The sequence below is a fragment of the Balaenoptera musculus genome, chromosome 1, assembly GCF_009873245.2.
Source record: "Balaenoptera musculus isolate JJ_BM4_2016_0621 chromosome 1, mBalMus1.pri.v3, whole genome shotgun sequence".
In the NCBI taxonomy this organism is placed as follows: Eukaryota; Metazoa; Chordata; class Mammalia; order Artiodactyla; family Balaenopteridae; genus Balaenoptera; species Balaenoptera musculus.
In genome coordinates, this window is record NC_045785.1 from 140,864,526 (window position 1) to 140,885,041 (window position 20,516).

The window sequence follows — 20,516 nt, forward strand, 5'->3', positions numbered from 1 at the left end:
CTCCATAGTTTTACCTTTCCCAAAATGTCATATCCTTGGAATCATTCAGTAATTAGCCATTTCAGATTGGCTCCTTTCACTAAAATTCCTCCATGTCTTTTCATGGCTTGATAGCTCATTTCTTTTTAGCACTGAATAATATTCTGTTGTCTGAATGAACGTGATCAGCTTTTTATAGTCAAAAGATATTCTTGCTATAATTGATTCTGAATCAGGAGATGCAAGTAGATATATGTAAAGCTTTAATAGTATCCTTCTAATATGCCAAGAAGTAATAATGGTAATTTGCCACTTTTATCCAAGTCAAATGAGAATGTAAGTCTAAGCTTTGGCCTTCCTCTTTAGTTTGGAAATTCTCTGATTTTGGAAAATTGTTATAAAGAGGATCCACTAAAGAAAAGGCAATGTAATAGGCAATGTTAGTCATCATTTAGTTGAAGATTTTCTTTTTTAAAACTTTTTATTGGAGTTAGTTGATTTACAAGATTTTCTAACTAAGAAAAAACTAAACTTTAAAAATTCTTTCCTCTGATCAACCATATTTATTGTCTTAATCTGTTTTAGCTAATCATCCAAAGAAGCTCCTGAATTCATGACTTCTTGTTGTTATTGTTAAGGAAAGAAAACATAGCATTAAATAGAAACAATGTTAATGTATAAATAATTTTACATTAGGAATTACTTAAAATGGGTATAAAGGCAGCAAACATTTGGTATATTTACATATTCTTATATCTTATATTGGAAAAATAAAAGTTGTAAATTTTGAAGAAAAGAAATCTTGATGCATATTTGCCATTAAGATTTTGTCATTAAAATAGAATGTAGCCTAAATTTATCATTGTTTGTCTCTGAAATTATTGCCTTTCTCTCATTAACTGAATTTCATAACCACACTGGAATTTGGGTGTGGAATTTTTTTGCAAATCTAGCATGCAACTGTCAATATTTAGTCTTTGCCTGTGTGTTTTATTGCCACTGTACCTACTTACTGGTAAGTCAAAGAATTAGTGACCTTTTCTCTGAGATTTAATAGACTTGCTCTCTAGTCCAGCACTGTCCAGTAAAACTTTATATAATTATGGAAATGTTGTGTATCTGGCTGTCCCACATAATAGCTACTAGCTGTATGTGGCAATTTAGCACTTGAAATATGACTAATGCACCTAAGGAGCTTGTTTTGAAATTTGACTTAGTTTTGGAAATTTTAAATTTGAATTTAAATAGGCATGTAGCTATTGGAGACAGCTCCAGTTTTTCTGGAGAAAAAAGAAAGGCAGAAATAGCAAGAACCGAAGTCTTAGGAAACTTATTGCTACTGCCCTGTAGACTAACCACTATCGTAATTCATTTGAATTATTGCCATTCAGGAATAATTCTACCATTTTGGGAAAGTTGTAGCCAGGTCTTCATATTTCTATTGATGAGATTTCATTTGGAAATGTTGCATTTGATTCCATATCTTTGGAATTTCAGTGGCCCTTGCCTCTTTTCCCAGGCCATTGATACCTGTTTTCATTGTTTTTGATCATTTGGCTGATTGGTTAGTTTTAAGTTTTCATCCTTTGCTGTTTGGAAAGACTCCCTGGCCACTTATGCAAACTGTCTAGTAGTCCTGGAAAAACTTAAAAATATTAAAATATATTCCATTGCCATTTCTACTGATTGAAGATTTAGGAAAAATTAAGTGAGCAAGCACATCTATCCATTATAAATCATTCTTAGTGAAATTTTGTTACTCTCATTGTACAAGCTTCACACTTAAAAGTTAGTTACCATCAGAACTAGCTAGAGTTACTTTCCTAATCAGAAACTGAAGTAATGCATTTTAGAACAATGTCAATACGTTTTAAATAAGCTGATTGAGGTAAATCAGTAGGTACACATCTGTTAAAATAGGACACAGCAACTACTAATTACAATTCTCAGCAGGCTCAGTGATAGTCATTATGTAACCTTTTGAAGTTAGCTTTTTCTATAGTAAATACAGATATTTAGAAGGGTCAGAGATGCTGTAAAATATATTTTCAGGCTGTAGGATTCAATGGAACCTAGGTTCAGTAATTAAATACTAATTATTTTCCAATTTCTCATGTAGCATGGCTTGATGTTAGGCCATGCAACATTTTAAGGGAATATATTATCCACAATGAAAAATATTTTGGGGAACAGTTGTAAAACAGTTCTAATACGTTTTTAGAAATATAAGTCAATTAGGTGGTTGGGCTGAATGTAGGTTTAAACAGTCTCTAAAATGAGTATCTTTACTTAGCTTTTATGGAGAGAACTCAAGAAAAGAAACTTAATACTAAAAACTCGTTAATGGAGTATCTTTCTTCTCATCAGAGTCTTAATTCCTCATGACATAAAGTTTATCATTAGGAACATTTAGAAGCCTGGGAATCTTACATCACAGAGATCAATTGATAGCCTTGAAATACTTTTTTTCCAGAATGTAATTTAATGCCTATTTAAACAACAGCAATTGATAATCAGTTGTTCCACTAGGTTCCTTTTGGGCGCAAATCCTTTTGGAATTGGGAAGTAAAAGGTTCTAAAACTTTGTAACCCTATTTCTTTTGAACACAAGAAGTTTTTGAGATAAAAATCCTTTCATGGTTGATTCTGTTAATCTAATTTGCTTTTTGGGGTAACAAAAGCTGTAGACCAGGAAGTAGGGTACTTGAGATCTATTTTCAGGAATCATGCCTTATTTCTCTCTCTCTCTTTCTCTCTTTCTCTCTCTGTCTCTCTCTGTCTCTCTCTGTCTCTCTCTCTCTCTGTTCTTTTTCCCAGGCCACACAAACACAGTACATCAGTTTTTAAAGTTGAATTTCCCACATCCTTTTTATTTATGGACACCTATATGGGACACATTTTCTATGTGACATTGATGCTGGAATCAGCAGATGATTGGCTATGCTGATAGGGATCAGAGTGAATGATCTAATGGGAAATTTAGAGTTCAAATGGAATTATCCCAGTTGTAATGATATTTTTCGGCTGAGGCGCCTCTCACTTTCTCTATGCATGGATTAGTTCAGTTCTTCACTGCCTCTCACATCACTCCCTTTCTTGTTATCTCCATTGACACCACCCTCATCCCCCTCGTGATTCACATGCCTAAACTAAATCCATAAAAATCCTCTTTTTAGGGACTTCCTTTCTTCTGATTTTGTTGCCCCACTCTACTCCATAGTACCATCAGGTGAAATTTCCCTAAATATTGCTTTGTATCCATCTAGTCAAACCCTTTTTGTGGTTTCCTAATTACCCCAGAATAAAATTTACACCCCTCAGTCCTCCACGAGCTGACTCTTTCATAATACTTTCAACATTTGATCTTCACCCTTGATCCACATAAAACCATGTATGGATAAGCAAAAAGAAATCAAAATGTTTCCTTTCAATACAAGAAAACTGTTTACCTTAAAATAATTAGATATTCATATATTTTTCCATCATTCATGTTTCCTTAATATGGATAACTGCATACTTGAACTTGCTGTTAAGGCTTCACTTCTAATTATTGATTAAAAGTAGAGAAACTGGTAGATCATTCTTTTGTCCGTAAAATATTACTGATGCTGCTAGATTTTATATGTCAGAGTAGTATCAGGCAAATAATTTTTGGTGTCCATATATGAGGTTTGAAGCACTGTGTGATACTTATTGCCCTTTTTTTTTAAAAAAAATCATAATGCCTTGCACAGAGAGAAAAACACAGTTGTACCCAATGGATGTGTGCTCCTTAATTGCTGAATGGACCTCAAAGTAACAGTAGCAGGCTATAAGGAAAATTGGGGTCACCAACCTTGTCTTTCATGTTTCCATGTTAACTTCAATGGCTTATTTGAATCACGTCAACAATTTTAGATTTCATTATATAAGTACTTTCTTTTCCTGTTATAGCACATGCCAGCATATGACTGCTTACATTTAAAACCATATTTTACAACAAAATCTGATAATTACCTGGTGAAAAAATTTATACAGATATTATTTTTGAAGTAGTGTTTAAACTAGTTCACCCTAATTTAGGAATTCTGTCAGGTGAGTTTTGCAAAATTTTGTGAAATCGGCTAAAACAATTTATCACTTTTAAGGTGGCACAGTGGCCGCTAAATTTCCAAATGCTTGTATTGGTCAGGCTTAGGAGTAAAAATCAGAATAAGTGTAGTGGTATTTATTTACATGATGTGACCTTAAAGTTTTGTTTAAAACAGACTATCTTCCGTTGATTCCATTGACTGATCCTTTATGAGGATGATTTTTGAAGCTGAAGATGAACACAGGTGTCCTGGTTAAATTTGAGCATATTCAGTGTAGAGCTGACATTTCTTCCATAATCACATGCTGCCACATGGAACGCAAAGGGCCAGACAAAGCCTCCTTTCCTCCTTCTATGTCTGTATGAACATGAGAAGTATTAATTTGTCTTCTGTGGTGTCAGGAAAGGGTAGATGTCTGTCACTAATTAGTCTAGGTCACTAGAGAGAATTTTGCAACAAAAAAGGAAATAGTTTTCAAACTGATTGATGAAGTAAGTCCCTAATGACCAGAATTACTTCACTAAGAATGAAATTGATATTATCATAACCATATGTTCATTACATCATCATAACTCTTTTTTAACATGTGCCAGGTGACATAGGTATTGGTGTGTTTTTTTTCCATCAGTAAAACTAAATTTATCTGTTTTTATTGAAATTTCTAATACATTTTGAGTGTCTAGAAACATCTCAAATTTCAGAAGAATCGAATAATATATAATAAGTATTATTTATTACTAGGATGTGTAACCTAAATACTATATGCAAGTGTGAGAATTGTGATCAAGTTTCATGTGTAAATGTCTAGATAATACATTTGTACACATATATTGTAAATACTGTATACTTATTTTATCATTCTTTACCATATAATGGAATATAATAGCAAAAATTACATAGTGCCTACTATGTGCCAGGAATTTTTTAAGTGTTTTATGTATATTAGTTTAGCTAATCCACAATGACCCTATGAGTTAGATACCATTATTATTTTTTGTTTACACAAAGGTAAATACACTCATCTTGATCTTTTTTTAATTTAATTTAATTTTTTTTTATACAGCAGGTTCTTAATAGTTATCTATTTTATACATACTAGTGTATAGATACCATTATTATCTCCATTGAAGTATAAACCAGATATCATGGATTATTTAACCATTTTGAGCCTTAGTTTTTTTATCTGTAAAATGGCATTAATACTTCATAGGGTTATTGAGAAAAATAAATGATGGGTCTAGAGTTAGATTCTTGGCACATAGATACTCAGTAACTTCTACCCACCTTTCTATTTCAATGAACTGACTACTAGAAAGAGATTTAGTTCCTAATTGTACATAATATGTCTTTGTATACAATATTCTGTGAGATCTTTGAGGTCATAAAGTGTCAGAAATACAGTAGGTACTCAATAACTGTTTGTTTTGTGAAAGAATGAAAACCCAAAGAAGTTTGCCCAAGTACTGTAAATATACCAGTGCTGAAAAATATTTTAAATTATTGCTTAAGTAATTCAAATCATTACCATTGTCTGATTAATTTGTTGATGGTAATTAAATCACCTTGAAGAAAAAGGCCTTAGGTCTTGTCTTTGAGAGTTTCCTACCAGAGGCATAGCAGCAACAAATCAGACCCAAATGACCTGACTAACAGGAAATATGCCTCTTGCGTATGAAGGTGATGTTGGAGATTTTTAAGAGTTAGGTGAGATTTTATCTTCCTTGGTCTTTGTAGTCAGAGCAATGGCTGTTTTCATGCTCTTTTATAATGCATTTTGCAACCTTAGCATTAATGCTATGTAAAGACACCTAAGTCTTAAAGTAGTATTTTTTATTCTTAGTATCCTAATTTATGTCTAACATTTTAAAATCATTGGTGACGAATATATTCACATATTTTTCTTTCGTTATGGTTCAAATATAAAGAATGAATTAATGCCTTAATACCTAATAGAGTGCCATGTTCCCATTGCTTTGGCTAATGAACAGCAAGTTATTTATTATGGTGGTGCAGATGGTTAGTGTTGGTGGTGGTGATGATAATGGTGATGATTGTGATGCTGAAATGAGACTGAAAACCAACTGAGAATGGATTACTTTTCCTTAAAGCCTAAAATTGGACTCTGGACTTTGATGGAGTTGAACTATGGTTCTTCAATACCTTGTTCTTGCTCCATTACAACTACTTTTTAAAAACAAGTTGAGCTTTTTTCTAGGGATTAAAAGAAATCTAACAGTTGAAATAATTATAGTGAGGTCTATTATATCCTTATTTAACCTAATCAAGTAAAGTCTGAATCATTCTGATCATCTTTATTCAACTGTTATTTGGTTGAAATCCCATTATGCTTCCCTGTGTTTGTTCATGTCCTTTCTAATTTTCTTATCATCAGGAGAAATATTCTTTCCAGAGCAGTGGTAAATTTCTCACCTTCTGTGGGATGATGTCATCCCATCTGTATGTTGCACACAGACTTATTTCATGACCCTGAGCAGCACCCTATACCCAGGCGTTATTTGAGAAATGACCTCCTAGCTCTCTACATCCTGGCTTGGGTAACTGACATTTATTTTCACTTTAATATCTGAACTACAGAGCCTACCAGTGGGATTCTCACTGGGAGATTTGCCAAACCAATTCTGGCAGACGCCATTGGAAGGCATCATGTTTAGACAGAAATCCCAAGAGCTGCCGAATCTTTGCAGCAATCCTATGTCAAAATGAGGTAGACATGAAAAACCTTTTGTTTTAGGAAGGTGGGAATAAATGTAGGTATTCAAAAAATTCCGAAGAGAAACAACTGTTCAATTTTTTCCACCTCTTCCCCTGAAGGTTGTCTGCAGCATCCCCACATCATGTGTAGTACTCCAGCATTGCAGAATTGATGGACTCCAGATGCAATCACAATTTGAACTTACTGGCCATGGCCAATCTGCCCTTGACCTCACACATTTCTCTAGCCCTATGTTCACCAAGAAGAAACCATGGAATAATGAGGCTATCAACCAAGTCCACCGGCTGGAAAAACCCTTTAAACATTAACTTCAAAGGCAAACATTATTTGAAAAACACAATGTAAACAGGAGAAGAAAGAAGGGCGATTATAAGCTGCTAGCAATTAGGCACTAATTAGGTTTGTTCCGTTCTTTAGCTGCCCACTTCAGCGGCACCATTTGTATCTCTTTCAAATGTTTGGGGATTCCTCTTAGTGAAACCAAACCACAGTTTGCAGACTAACTTATAATAAAGGTACATCATAAATATATCCAGATCTAACTGACTAACTGAATTCTCAATTTCATTTATAGTAAAAACCCAGTTGAATGGAAAGCTGACACCATGTCTGTTTGGCTCATCAGTGTATCCCTATAAGTTAGCACAGAGCCAGGAACGTAATAATTGTGCAAAAAGCACATTATTGAATTAATTTATTTTTGTTAATACTCGTGACATCTATTTCAAAAATTGTGGAAATTAATTTATTTCTAGCTGATTGAGTGGGGGATATTTACACCAAGTAAATTATTTAAACTACCAGTTATAAAATAAATAAGTCACAGGTATATAATGTACAGCACAGGGAATATAGTCAATATTATAACAATTTTGTATGGGGCCTAATCTATATAAATAACTGATCACTATGTTATACACCTGAAGTTATTATAATATTATGAGTAAATTATACTTCAATAAAATAAAAAAATAGGCTTTAAAGAGAAAGAAAATGATTAAATATTTCTTTGATGGTACCTTCTTTGATGATTAATTCTTACTCTGTAGTAGTATAGATGTAAAACATAATTGATTAGACCAGATATATCAACATCCCAGCTACCCCAGAGAATTCTTGTATCCTTTTTGACGATAAATTTCTGATTTAATATTTCATTTTCAGAACTCTTTTTTCTGCCATAGAAGTGGAATGCAATAGGCACTTTGATATTTTCTAAGTTGAGGTCCTATGAATCCATGGGCATGAGGCAAATGATAGTATCACAGGATCTCCAGAGGCCGGCAGGCATAAAAATTCTCAGAGCCGGTGCTTCCCTGGTGGCGCAGTGGTTGAGAGTCTGCCTGCTAATGCAGGGGACACGGGTTCGAGCCCTGGTCTGGGAGGATCCCACGTGCCGCGGAGCAACTAAGCCCGTGAGCCACAACTACTGAGCCTGAGCGTCTGGAGCCTGTGCCCCGCAACGGGAGGGGCCGCGATAGTGAAAGGCCCGCGCACCGCGATGAAGAGCGGTCCCCGCACCGCGACGAAGAGTGGCCCCCACTTGCCGCAGCTAGAGAAAGCCCTCGCACGAACCGAAGACCCAGCACAGCCAAAAATAAATAAATAAAATTAAATAGCCTACTTTATAAAAAAAAAAAAAAAAAAAAAATTCTCAGAGCCAAGTTACCTTTTAGGAATGACCTGTATTCCATGAATGGCTTTAAGTGTCTTTCATTTACAAGTCACTGCATAACATGAAAGAGATGTTATGTACCGTGGAATATACTGGAATATGGAATAATAAGAAAGACATGGTCTCGACCTCAACAAACTTATCATCAAACAAATAAAAAGGGAAAGAGCAACTCAAAACAGGCAGCAGTCAGGACAAGATTGGCTCCAAACCTATGTTCACTAGATAGAAAGAGGCAAAAGGCCCAGTATAGAGACTTTGCCTGAAAACACGTTTATATTGAAGTTCCAGGTGAGCAGATGGAAACCAGTAGTCAGCTAGTGGGAGCAAAGTAGCCAGGGGCCCCATAGTAACCAGTGGAGATGCAGAAACACAACATTGGAATCAGATTCATTCTACTCTCAAAAGCAATTTACCTCCCGTGCTTTCATTACTTTTGGTTTCTCTCTTGCACGGATTGGACCAGATCCCTGATAGGGGTTATCCAAAGAGCTCCTCTCCAGCCAGAGCCCAAGGAGGGAGCCTGAGGCCAGTGCCATCGAGGCCCCAAGGGGGCCGCCGTACATGCATGATTTCAGCGCGGCCTTGGCCGTGGAACTCTGGCCGTGGCTGACTGCACACTGCTGCAGCTGTTGCTGCTTGTGCCGCTGAGCTGCATGGCCAAGTTCTAAGCCAAGGTCAGCCTGTACTGCGTGCTCTGCTTTATGGTCATCACCGTGGCCATGGTCACCTGCCTGCTGTGTCGCCATGGCCAGATAGTGGAGAATGTGAGCATCGTCAGTGGGCTCATCCAGCCCTTCAAGTACATATACTGCATTCACTTTGAGATTAAGGGCCGCCAGAAGCTGGAGGTGGACCACCCCTGTGTCATCATCTCTAACCACCAGAGCATCCTGGGCATCGTGGTCTCATGGAGGCCCTTCCCGAATGCAGATTGCCAAGCAGGAGCTGTTCTTCATAGGATGCATGGGCCTGATCATGTGTACCTTGGGGCATCTTCATTGGCAATGCAAATAATCAGTAAACAGTCTATAATAGGAATAGAAAAGAGTTTTATTCAAGCCAAACTGAGGACTGTAGCCCTGCAGACACAGATTCAAGAAGCACTTGAATTGTGTTCTGCCTGAACAAACAAAATGAGGGAGGCTTATATAGGCAAAACCCACAAAGTTGCATAAGTTGTTTGTCAAGAATTAGGATTAGAACCGGCAAGAAGAAAGGGTGCTTGTTAAGCAAGGATTGTTTGGGGACTGAATGGTTGCATAGTTATAAGGGGAGACCTTGAGACCATAAGGTTGCAGCAGGCAACTGGTAGCAGATGTTGTTTTGAGAACAGTTGGTGGTGTCCTTGAGTTTGATACAGTTCAGAAAACTCAAGTTCTCAGTGATGCAGGAGCGTGTCTGAAACCACACCCACAATGGCCACCTGGCTCCGTTTTGAATGGTTGAACCACAGTTACTCCATTTTTACTTTTTAAATACATTCTTTAATGGTTAAAGCCCATGTACAATGCATGCTTGACAGTACATAGACAGGCTGTTCTAATTAGCATAAAGTTCAAGCCAAATCATGTATAAGCTAGGATGAATTCCCCATACCTTAATTTGTGAAAATTTCTTGTATCATCAACTAACAAAGTACCAGGACCATGATGGCACGCGTGGGCTTGGGCGTGGTCAGAGAGAACCTTGAAGTGTGACTCTACCCTGAGGGCGTGCAGAACGACAATAGGACCTGCTGCCTTTCAAGAGAGGGGCCTTCTACCTGGTGATCTAAGGCTGGTTGCCCCTCACCTCTGTGTTATACTCTACCTTCTCCTTCTGCAACCCCAGGAGGAAGCTCTTCACCTCAGGAGTGGTCACGGTGAAGGTTCTGGATGCCACCCCCACCAGCAGCCACCCTGTGGCTGGATGTTCCCAACCTCACGGACACCAGCTGCCATGAGCTTGGGAACATCCAAGTCCCACGGACCACCTCGAGGACCACCTTCTCCCGCACGTCCAAGATACCCCGGAAAAACAGGGCCACTGCAGGGCCTGGTGCCCAGCCAGCCCAGTAGCTGAGGCCATGGGTTGGGTCAGGAGCTGAGGGCAGGACCTGGCTAGAGAATGGACAGAGGGACCCCAGCCCTGGCTGCCAAATAATACTATGTCACAGTAGTCCGGCTGCTCTCCCCCTTGCATTCAGGCCCCATCAAGTGGAAGCCCCTTTCTGTCATTGGCCTCAGACCCAGGCCCCTGATGTCCCCTCAAAGGAGAGTGTGCCAGACCCTCACCAAGCTCTGAAGGCAAAGCCTTGCCCACTGTCATGCCTGCAAGATCCAGGAGTAGGAGCAGCCCTGGGGCTCCAGATCGGCTGACAGGGCTGGGCTGGGCTGCAAGGCCTTGGGATGAATGGCCAGAGATGAGGCCCTCTGTGGTCCTGCCTGGGCCTGTGGGGTGCGGAGTCAGGTTTTGGGGGCCCAGCCACAGCCTGCATCAGTCTTTCAGGGAGAGGAGGAGCTCTGGGGGAGTGAAAGGAGCAGACCCCAGTTTTGTACACTCCTGAAAGTGCAAAAATAACTAAATAAACAAATAAATATATTTTTAAAAGTAAAGGGGTGACAGTGAGAAGCCTGCAAACCTGCTAACATCATTGACATTTCACTCTGTGTGTTTCCTTTTATCTGCAGAACCGCCCAAAGTCACTGTGATGCCCAAGAATCAGTCTTTTACAGGTGGATCTGAGGTCTCCATCATGTGTTCTGCAACAGGTTATCCCAAACCAAAGATCACCTGGACCATGAATGATATGTTTATTGTGGGTTCACACAGGTACTGGGTTTGTATCATGTTCTTTGTTTTTACTGAGTGAGAGAAGTTGGTGACATTTCTGGACAATACTAATCTGACCAAATCCCTAAGGTTAAGGGAGATTTGACCCAAATCCACAGCTTTAGATTTTCTCAATAGGCCAGGAAATGTCAGTAAAATAATAAATGATGAATGTATAAATGTATAGAGTTTGAGGTTCTTAAGTCTTGAATTCAATAGCTGCGACTAAGTGCTTCCTAATACTTTGCTTTGCAAACATAACACTGTAACAGTTGGTTTACCTTGAATAATTGAAATGGGGATAATGGACTTTCTGTGGGTAAAGTAATGTGTAGTTTTAACCCGTCTGGCTAGAGGTTTGGTCCTGAGATTTAACAGAAGAGAGAGGGAGAGACAAAGGACAGAACAGTAGCTCTAATTAAAGTGTATGCAGACATTGTTCGTAACTCCTGCTCACTGTTGCCATACTATCGTACATTCTGCTGGATGCTTTTAAAAGAAAATGAATCCTCTCATGCTCAAAGAGAGTACTGAACACGAGGGGCATAAGCAATGAAGTTTCCAGCCATCGGGCTTCCATTACTCTGGGTTTGGCAGGAGGAGAAGGGCTTAGGTGTGAGCCAGATTCTATTCCTGGTCTCTTCACAGACTCACTTGAGATGTGAGGCATTGCATCTCTCAGGTTTTCATTTTGAGGAACTGTTTAGCTTAGAAGTTCACACAGAGCAAGATTGCCTGGGTGCAAATTCCACTTCTTCCCTTTACTAACCCTGACTCCGGGCAAGTTGTATAACCTCTTTGCTCATCTGTATAACAGAGATAATAGTATCTAACTCATTGGGTTGTTAGGAAGATTTAAAACATTGATAAATGTAAAGCTACTAGAGCAGCCCTAATACATGGCAAGTACTAGATATGTGGGACCTATTGTTATTATCTTTATAACATTTCTGCTTATAAAATGATGATGTTAATCATTTCTGCAATCAGCACCACAAACATAACTCTAAAATATTTGAAAGGAAGGTGCTATAGTTCCTTGATACTATTATTAGAGTATTTTCAATTTTATTTTCTTTTTGTCTGTAGGTATAGGATGACCTCAGAAGGTACCTTATTTATCAAAAATGCAGTTCCCAAAGATGCAGGGATCTATGGTTGCCTGGCAAGTAATTCAGCTGGGATGGATAAACAGACTTCTACCCTCAGATACACTGGCAAGTATAATCAGTTTAAAAGGCAGTACAAATAGTATGAATATCATATCAAGCAATGTAAAAGTACTTTCTTGAAAATTAATATTAGGAATGAGTTATACCCAGTTGTATAATTTATTGTTTGTTTCACACATTGATTAAAGCAAATATTGTAACTAATTTAAGTTAAAAGTTCAGGGAGTGAATAGCTTTGGTAATCAACAGAAATCAAGGAAGCTTCCAGATTATGGAAGAGTTCCAGAATGTCCACAGAGTTCTATCCTTCCATGATTCATCTGTTCTTTGTAATATTTTACTTACAAATTAATAAATTCTGTATCCTTCCTAGTTTACCTCAACTTTATTTTACATTTTCCACTTATGTTCATATATATATGAATTTATATATATATGTATAAATATATTTATACATATGAAACTTTATAATATTTCTGTTATAATTAAATATTTACAACATCTCTGTCACTTATCTAGATATTACTTTTTGCTTTTCATCTTCAGTTTTTCCCCTCCAAACTCAGACATTTATTGAAGATATACTTTATGACAACTATTTTATAATACAATATTCCATAATATAGTAGAATATAATACATTCTAACATATATAATGTAATCGAATCTATTATAATACATAATTGTATATTCTAATAATATGTAATATAGAAGAGAATATTTCTTTTACTTTGGTCTTTCTTAGACAAATAAAGGACAAGGGCATTATATGCTCAGTGTCATTTTGTAAACTGTGAATAATTAATGACTAGCAATCCATCCTTTCTCTCATTTTTCTTCATCATTCATAGTAAGGTAGTAAAATTGGCAGTGGAGAGGAAGGAGTGTAAAAGAGCCACAATAAAGATTGAGAATTGTAGATGGTGTGTATAGATGAAGGAGGTAACAAAAAAGTCACAAATACTGGACCTAAAAGCCTGGGAAGAAGTCTCATTTATAGAAATGAGGAAGGCACGTGGTGAATAAGTTTAGAAGGGAAGATGGGCTCAGATTTAGAGATGACAATTAAAAACGTTCATAGAACAGCCATGTGGAGAGGGAACAAGCAGTTGGGAATGGGGGTTGAAACAGATTGTGCATCGCAGAAATGAATTTTGGTTCATTCACAAAGAAACCAAAATATTTCACCCATTTATTTAACTTAGTAATCACCCAAAGTATGTAAAATGCTGTGCTAGAGACTGTGGAATGTAAAATAAAAAATGTATGTCATGAGGTCCTTACTTTTCAAGAGTGTGATTAATGGGAGTGGATATATGTAAATAAATATAATAAGGCAGACAAATAAGTACAAAAGTGGAAGGTTGGTGGAGGGGAAGATTAATTCTGACTGGGGAATTTGCCAACACTTCTTAAAGGAGATAGGATTTAAGCTCAGCCTGGAAGAATGAGTGGGATTTGAAGAGTTGTGGCAAAGGGCATTTCAGGCAGAGGAAAAAAACTTTAGCAAAAGCAGGAAGATGGGAGGGAATAGGGCATGTTTTGGACTACCAGTGTAGCTCCATACCTTGTGATAAGTAAGGAAGTGTAATGGAGCGTGAAGTTCAAAAGAAAGCCATGCACCAGTTTATGATTTTTGAAAGCCAAACTAGGGAATTATGAAATGCAATCACCAAAGTTTTCTAGCCAAGGAGTAACATGATCTTTGAGAAATTAACTCTTGGCTTTGTTTAAAACTACCTCAATTGAAGTTAGGAAGTCCTAAAATGTTCAGTTAAGAAAAAAATACGTGCATGAACTAAAGCATTAGGCAAAGGGGTGAATCAAACAGAGCTAAGGAAAGAAACTTAGAGAATGTCTGTATTTAACATCAAAGGGAAAAATAGTTAAAAGTGGGAGATTCTACTTTTTATAGATGCAAATTTTAGCCTTAGACTACAACTGTCTCTCTGTAGATAGGCATGAATATCCTTAAAGTCACGTAGAAAATGTGCATCGATTAATTGAAATGTGCATCACCTAGAAAATGTGCATCAATTAATTTCCTAAATTTTTGGACACTGTTTCATCAGAATTATTTTTTCCTAGTATTCTTTTGGCCTTATAGATGATCTTTTCATCACACACATCTGTGTGCATATACATCATAAGAGTTTGTTTCTGTTTGTAAAAACTGAGATAGCCACAAGCACGTAAATAATAATAGGTTTTTTTTTTAATTGGTTCATTTAGTAAACATAAACAAGGTGTAAGTGGCATTGTGCTAGACGTTAATTATTTGCATGTTTGTTGTTTTCAGAAGCCCCGAAGTTGATCGTAATTCAGAGTGAGCTCTTGGTTGCCCTTGGGGATACAACAGTTATGGAATGTAAAACGTCTGGTGTTCCTCCACCTCAGGTTAAATGGTTCAAAGGTACATTTCTTAAGTATGTTCACGTCCAGTTCACTTAGTGTTGTTTTCTCTTTTAGATAAAAATGATTTGTTAAAAATTTGTTTTGGTGTGTGGCTTAGCAGCCCCATAAAATGTGTTTATGGTCTCACTAGAGACGATAGTTCAAAATTCTGCACTCTGAATTTCAGCATTTGACATCTGGTGTGGATTATAGGACCGTGAAAATCTAAGCAGGAAAACTTCGCCTTTGCTAATCCAGCTGAACATTCTCTTTATTAGTTTAGGATTGTTTCCTGTAGAAAATTGTCCAAGAATACTCAGTTAATGTTTAAAATAGCTTCACTTATTTCAGTTGACTTTGCTTAGGCTCTCACAATTAGCACGCTTTCTATAAAGTGCTCAAATAAAGACATACCTCGAAAATTACAGTTGAATGACATTTGACTGAAAGACAAACGTATTTTGTGGTCAGCTTCATCATTGCATGGCAGCTGTTTATATCAAGTATAGAAATTATCTGCCTCTATTTGTGATATAAAGATTCTACCTCTGTGATTCTGTAATAAAATAACCATAATGTGCTGCTTGTCCTTGGTGAGAATGCCCTTGGTTCCTGGTCTAGGCTCAAATGCTGACAGTAGATATCTGTATAAAATGTCCTGCTTCTGTTTTTCTCTCAGTTTTTCCAATCTATGAGAAAGAAAAGTCCCCACAAACACCCTAAGAGGGAGGTTGCTAGGATTATTGAGATGCTGTTTGCAAAATACTCTTTAATCTTCAGATGAAAAATGCTAAATAGTACAAAGCACTATTGTTATGATTCTGTTTGTTAAATCACAGACATTCCCATAGCAACAGGTTGATGTCATAATTACAAAATTGTGAATTCACCTCGGGTTCAAACTCTTAGGGAACACGAGGTGAAAAGGAAAGGCTTTATGTAGAAAACAAATATTTTTCAATAATACAAATCAACAACAGGGAGGGAAACTAGGAGATAATGTCATTTTCATAGTTTTCCATGTTAAATGATTTAGTCTTCGTGTTTTCTCTGAAAAGAAAGCATTTCTCGATTTGCTTCTTAATTAGGTTTCAGTCAACAAAAACTAATTTTCCTTATTTGAAAAACTTAAATCTTTAACTTACAAATGAAGTAGATAAAAGTTTCAAACTCACATCTTAATTAAATAAATCCAGAAAAATATCAATCAGTAGTTTATGTTAATAATAAAAAAAATCTTTAAAGTAATGGAACCTGCTGATTTCTCTGCCTGTAAATAGCTGAGTCACAGAGAGAAACTCTTTTATTCTCCCAAGTAGGTGCTACTCTCCTGAATAGTCTGTATGTCAGCTTTGGTCCCACAAATGGCTTGGGAGGTGAATGAGGAGTTAGGGAGCTGTGCAGCTACCACATGGAAGATTCTAGAATTGACTGCCTAGTAGTTTCTTTTCTCAACCAGAGACATTGGAGTTCAGTGCACCTAGTAAATCATATCCCATTTCTCTGTTCGAGTTATGCACCAACAGAGCTAGCATGTGGGCATTAAGCACTGACACATCATGTTGGAGGACCTGCTTCGATTGATGTTCATCACCAATATGCAGAGCTGCCCTGAACCCCAGTATCACTTCCTCTCCCAGTCCCAGGCAGGCAATTTATTCCATAAGCAGAATCTGGATCATAAAGAGAAAAGCCAGGGGACAAACTCTTCTACATGCAAACTGGCTCCAAAAAGGAAGGGACGAGGAGGCAGCTGGACCTTTCTGTGCCACCTCTGCTGGGGATGAGGCAACAACAAGGTTAGGAAGATCCTACCTTATGGAAACCACAGGGGGAAAGAATAGTTCTTTCTCTAACCATAAGAATAACTTTTTCTTCATAGCTTTTTTTCCAGGCAGTTCTTATTGAATAAAGTAGGTGGTCGTTTGTTTATTTTTTATTTATGGTAAGAACACACGAGCTCTACCCTCTTAACAAATTTTTAAGCAACAGTACACTATCGTTACCTCTAGGCACTGTTGTACAGCAAATCTCTAGAACTTATTCATCTTGTATGATTGAAACTTTATGCCTGTTGAACAGCAGCTCCCCATTTCCCCTGCCCTGCAGCCCTTGGCAACCATCATTCATTAATAAATTGTATTTCATTCAGACCATTTGAGAAAAGGAATTTCGTACATACAAATGCCCCCCAAAATTTTAGATTTTAGAAATGAGCAACATAGGGCTTCCCTGGTGGCGCAGTGGTTGAGAATCTGCCTGCTAATGCAGGGGACACGGGATCGAGCCCTAGTCTGGGAAGATCCCACATGCCGCAGAGCAACTAGGCCCGTGAGCCACAACTACTGAGCCTACGCTCTAGAGCCTGTGCTCCGCAACGAGAGGCCGCAATAGTGAGAGGCCCGCACACCGCGATGAAGAGTGGCCCCCACTTGCCGCAACTGGAGAAAGCCCTCGCACAGAAATGAAGACCCGACACAGCCAAAAATAAATAAATTAACTAATTAATTAATTTAAAAAAGAAATGAGCAACATAAAGTGGGTTCAAAGAAGAATCAGGGACACTATTAAAGTGTTGTATAAAGAATATTTCTGGTAAAATAGTAAAGAAATTGAATTTGTTTCTTTAGATCTGTTGTTGCTAAAGTGTAGTTGGGAATCCCTGGAGGTTCCCCACAATTCTTTTCAGGGAATCCATGAGATCAAAATTATTTTCCTGATGATACTAAGATGTTATTTGGCTTTTTCACACTCATCTCAGCTACATGATATGTGATATCCAATAAAGTGCATGCAGAAGCAAAAATGACCACTCAGCTCTCTTCTATTAAGCTAGACATTCTAGAGGTTTGCAAAAATGTGAAACAATGCCACTTTTCTCACTAAGTTTCTCTTGTTCAGGGAAATTTTTTTTTTATAAAATACATTTATGTTAAAATATCATGAGTTATTAGAAACTAAATACATATGTTTTAAAATTTTTCAGTTTCCTTTCTAAAATGTGAAGTACAAATATAATCCACATAAACAAAAATTCATTAAAGTCCCCAATAATTTTTAAGAGTATAAAAAGGTCTTGAGACAAACATTTTTGAGAATCACTAAAGAACCTTCAACAATTTAAAGGGTCTTATGTCATGGATAATGATCTCTCTGTTAGTCTTTGCATCCACAGAGGCCAGAATTGAATTTAAACTAAAGCAGAAAGAATCCTCCTTAATGGTAATGATTGTTCAATCCTAGAATAGATTGTCAGCAAAGTTTATATATTTTACTATGTATGTAAACATTCTTCTAATCTTATCTAATATTAAAAGTAAATTCTCCCTCAATCATTTTCATCGCAAGGTTCTGTATTTCTCTGTGGCTTCTCAGTAATTTGATTACTAATTGTTCAGTAGAAATCAAGAGAGATGACCAAAATGTGATCAAAATGCAAACTTGATATAACCAGTGTTTTCCAATTTATATTTTGTTTCATTGCTGCTATTCCTTAAACACTTTTATTAAAAAAAAAAAAAGCTACTAGCAAAAAGTAGCTTTTTAGTCTTTATTTCAACCTGTTATGTCCTCTGACATATACAGAAGAAATAAAGGAGAAGTAAAATCCAAAAATCTAAATGCATTTTAGTCCAAACATTTTAATGCTTGATGAACAGCTTGGTCACATTGCATCCTCCCCTAGAGGGAGGAAAGTTTATGTCAACATCATCTGCTTTTACTTATGAAAGTTTCCCAGAGGCACATAGACAAGGCTTTAGTTGCTTCTCTCATTCTCGCGTGGTATCCAGTAGCAAGCTTAAAAGGATGATTGGGGTTTTAAATGTTGGAATGCTGAAAAATACTTTATTTTTGGCATTGACAGTTGCTAATGTAATTTTTTTGTTTTTAAATTTATGGCTCCTTTGACCTCTTCTCCTCCCCAAATTATAAAAACAAAAGGAGAATTGTTTGTTGCTCTGAGTCTGTTGGTGGCTGCTTTATGTAGTGTCCTAGAGAATTGCTAGCTCTGGGGTTTTAGCCTGTTAAAAGCTGAGGGAGTTACTTCCACAGTCCTTAGTCCCAGGGCACATGGCTAAGCTAGTATATGGCATTTTGGAGAGTACCTCTTCAGACTTGACATCTGGGCATGCTGTGAAACCCTAAGGCAATGGCCCTTAAACCTCCTGGAATTTTTTAGGATCCCCACAAAGAGTTTGACATCACCCTTTACAAAAACAAACAAAAAAGATACGGACACTAGGCTGCCACTTAAACATCAGTACTAGGTAATTTTTTATGATATTTGTCATCCTGGTGAAATTCATTCTTCGATGAGGAGAAACCTTGGAGGAAGGGAAGCCTAAGGAAAGGCTAACCCAACTTAGAGATTTGTTGAGGCATTGCCTGCCTTCAAATAGAAATGGTTCTCAGGGGATCTGAGGCACTGCAGGGACAGGCAACCCAGACATAAGTCATCTTTCTTGGGTCATTCCACCCTCATACCGATGTCAAACTCAATATCTGATTCCATCCTCCACTCATTTATCCCCTGCCTGCTTCTTCCAAAAAACTCCATAATAAAAAACTCTTCCTCTAACTCCAACTTAAAGAACTTTGATGCCTAATACAGATTTAGTAGAGGTATCCTGGGAGATTTATATAACAATACTCCTCTCTGGCCATTGTCAAGAGTTCCTCATCCATTCTTTCTCTTCTCTCAGCAAGCTCTTCCCTACCCTCTCTAGCCAGCTGTGGTTCCTACTTCCCGAACCATCCTTAGAATCCTCTCAGGCAGCTCATACCTTTCACAAGACAAAATCTGACTGAGAACATTCAGCAAACCAGAAACCTGGTCATTAGCCAAACTAAGAACAGCCATAGTCTCCGAAGCATTTCCTGGGTCATTGAAATTCATCCTGCCACAAAGATGGTAGAAACCTCATTTCAACCTTCATCTTCCCATTCCCTTCTTACCTAACACAGCCACGGTGACAGCTGCCACTCTTTCCTAGTCCCCCAACATAGCTTCAGAGAGTTTGTTCTCATTTAGGTACATATACGGTAGGAAATATTTGTATATAATTCATTTAGGGCCTGACTTTTGGCTATAGATTAGCCTGTGGAATTATACAGACTAATAAATCAGCTCATTACCAAGAAACACTTCATTCTTTCATTGCATAAACATTGTTTAAGTGTCTGCATTGTGCAAGACACTTGTATTTAAAAACTTTACAATCGTTTTCTTCAGAAGTTTTGCAATCAAATCAATAGCAAACTATGTAAACATTTAACTGTTTAACGTTCTCCGCTTTGTTTTGACTTAGGGGATCTTGAGCTGAGGCCCTCACCATTTCTCATTATTGACCCTCTCTTGGGACTTTTGAAGATTCAAGAAACTCAAGATCTGGATGCTGGTGATTATACGTGTGTTGCTGTCAATGATGCCGGAAGAGCAACTGGCAAGATAACTCTGGATGTTGGCTGTAAGCATCCCGTCTCTGATAGACAAGTTTGTATTGAAATTGACCTGGTATTTTTTGACACTAATAACTTTGAAGCAGTTGGTGGAAATATTTGTCAGAATGGCAAAATTAGAGAGCATTTCAGGTTATTAATATAATAATGGTAGTTAGCATATACCAAGTTTTTTCCTATTTACCATGCACTGTGCTAAGAACTTGTATATGCATT

At 37.3% G+C, this 20,516-nt stretch overlaps 1 protein-coding gene across 3 annotated transcripts in view; it reads left to right on the forward strand.

Annotated features, from left to right (window-relative positions):
* HMCN1 (hemicentin 1) overlaps positions 1-20,516 on the forward strand; it is a 506,773-nt gene that overhangs the window by 232,084 nt on the left and 254,173 nt on the right. For all 3 annotated transcript variants that reach the window (XM_036867831.1, XM_036867840.1, XM_036867846.1), the window contains exons 12-15: positions 11,134-11,275; positions 12,365-12,492; positions 14,746-14,859; positions 20,150-20,308. In XM_036867831.1, coding sequence (XP_036723726.1) covers positions 11,134-11,275; positions 12,365-12,492; positions 14,746-14,859; positions 20,150-20,308 — 543 coding nt within the window. The remainder of the gene's footprint in view (positions 1-11,133; positions 11,276-12,364; positions 12,493-14,745; positions 14,860-20,149; positions 20,309-20,516) is intronic.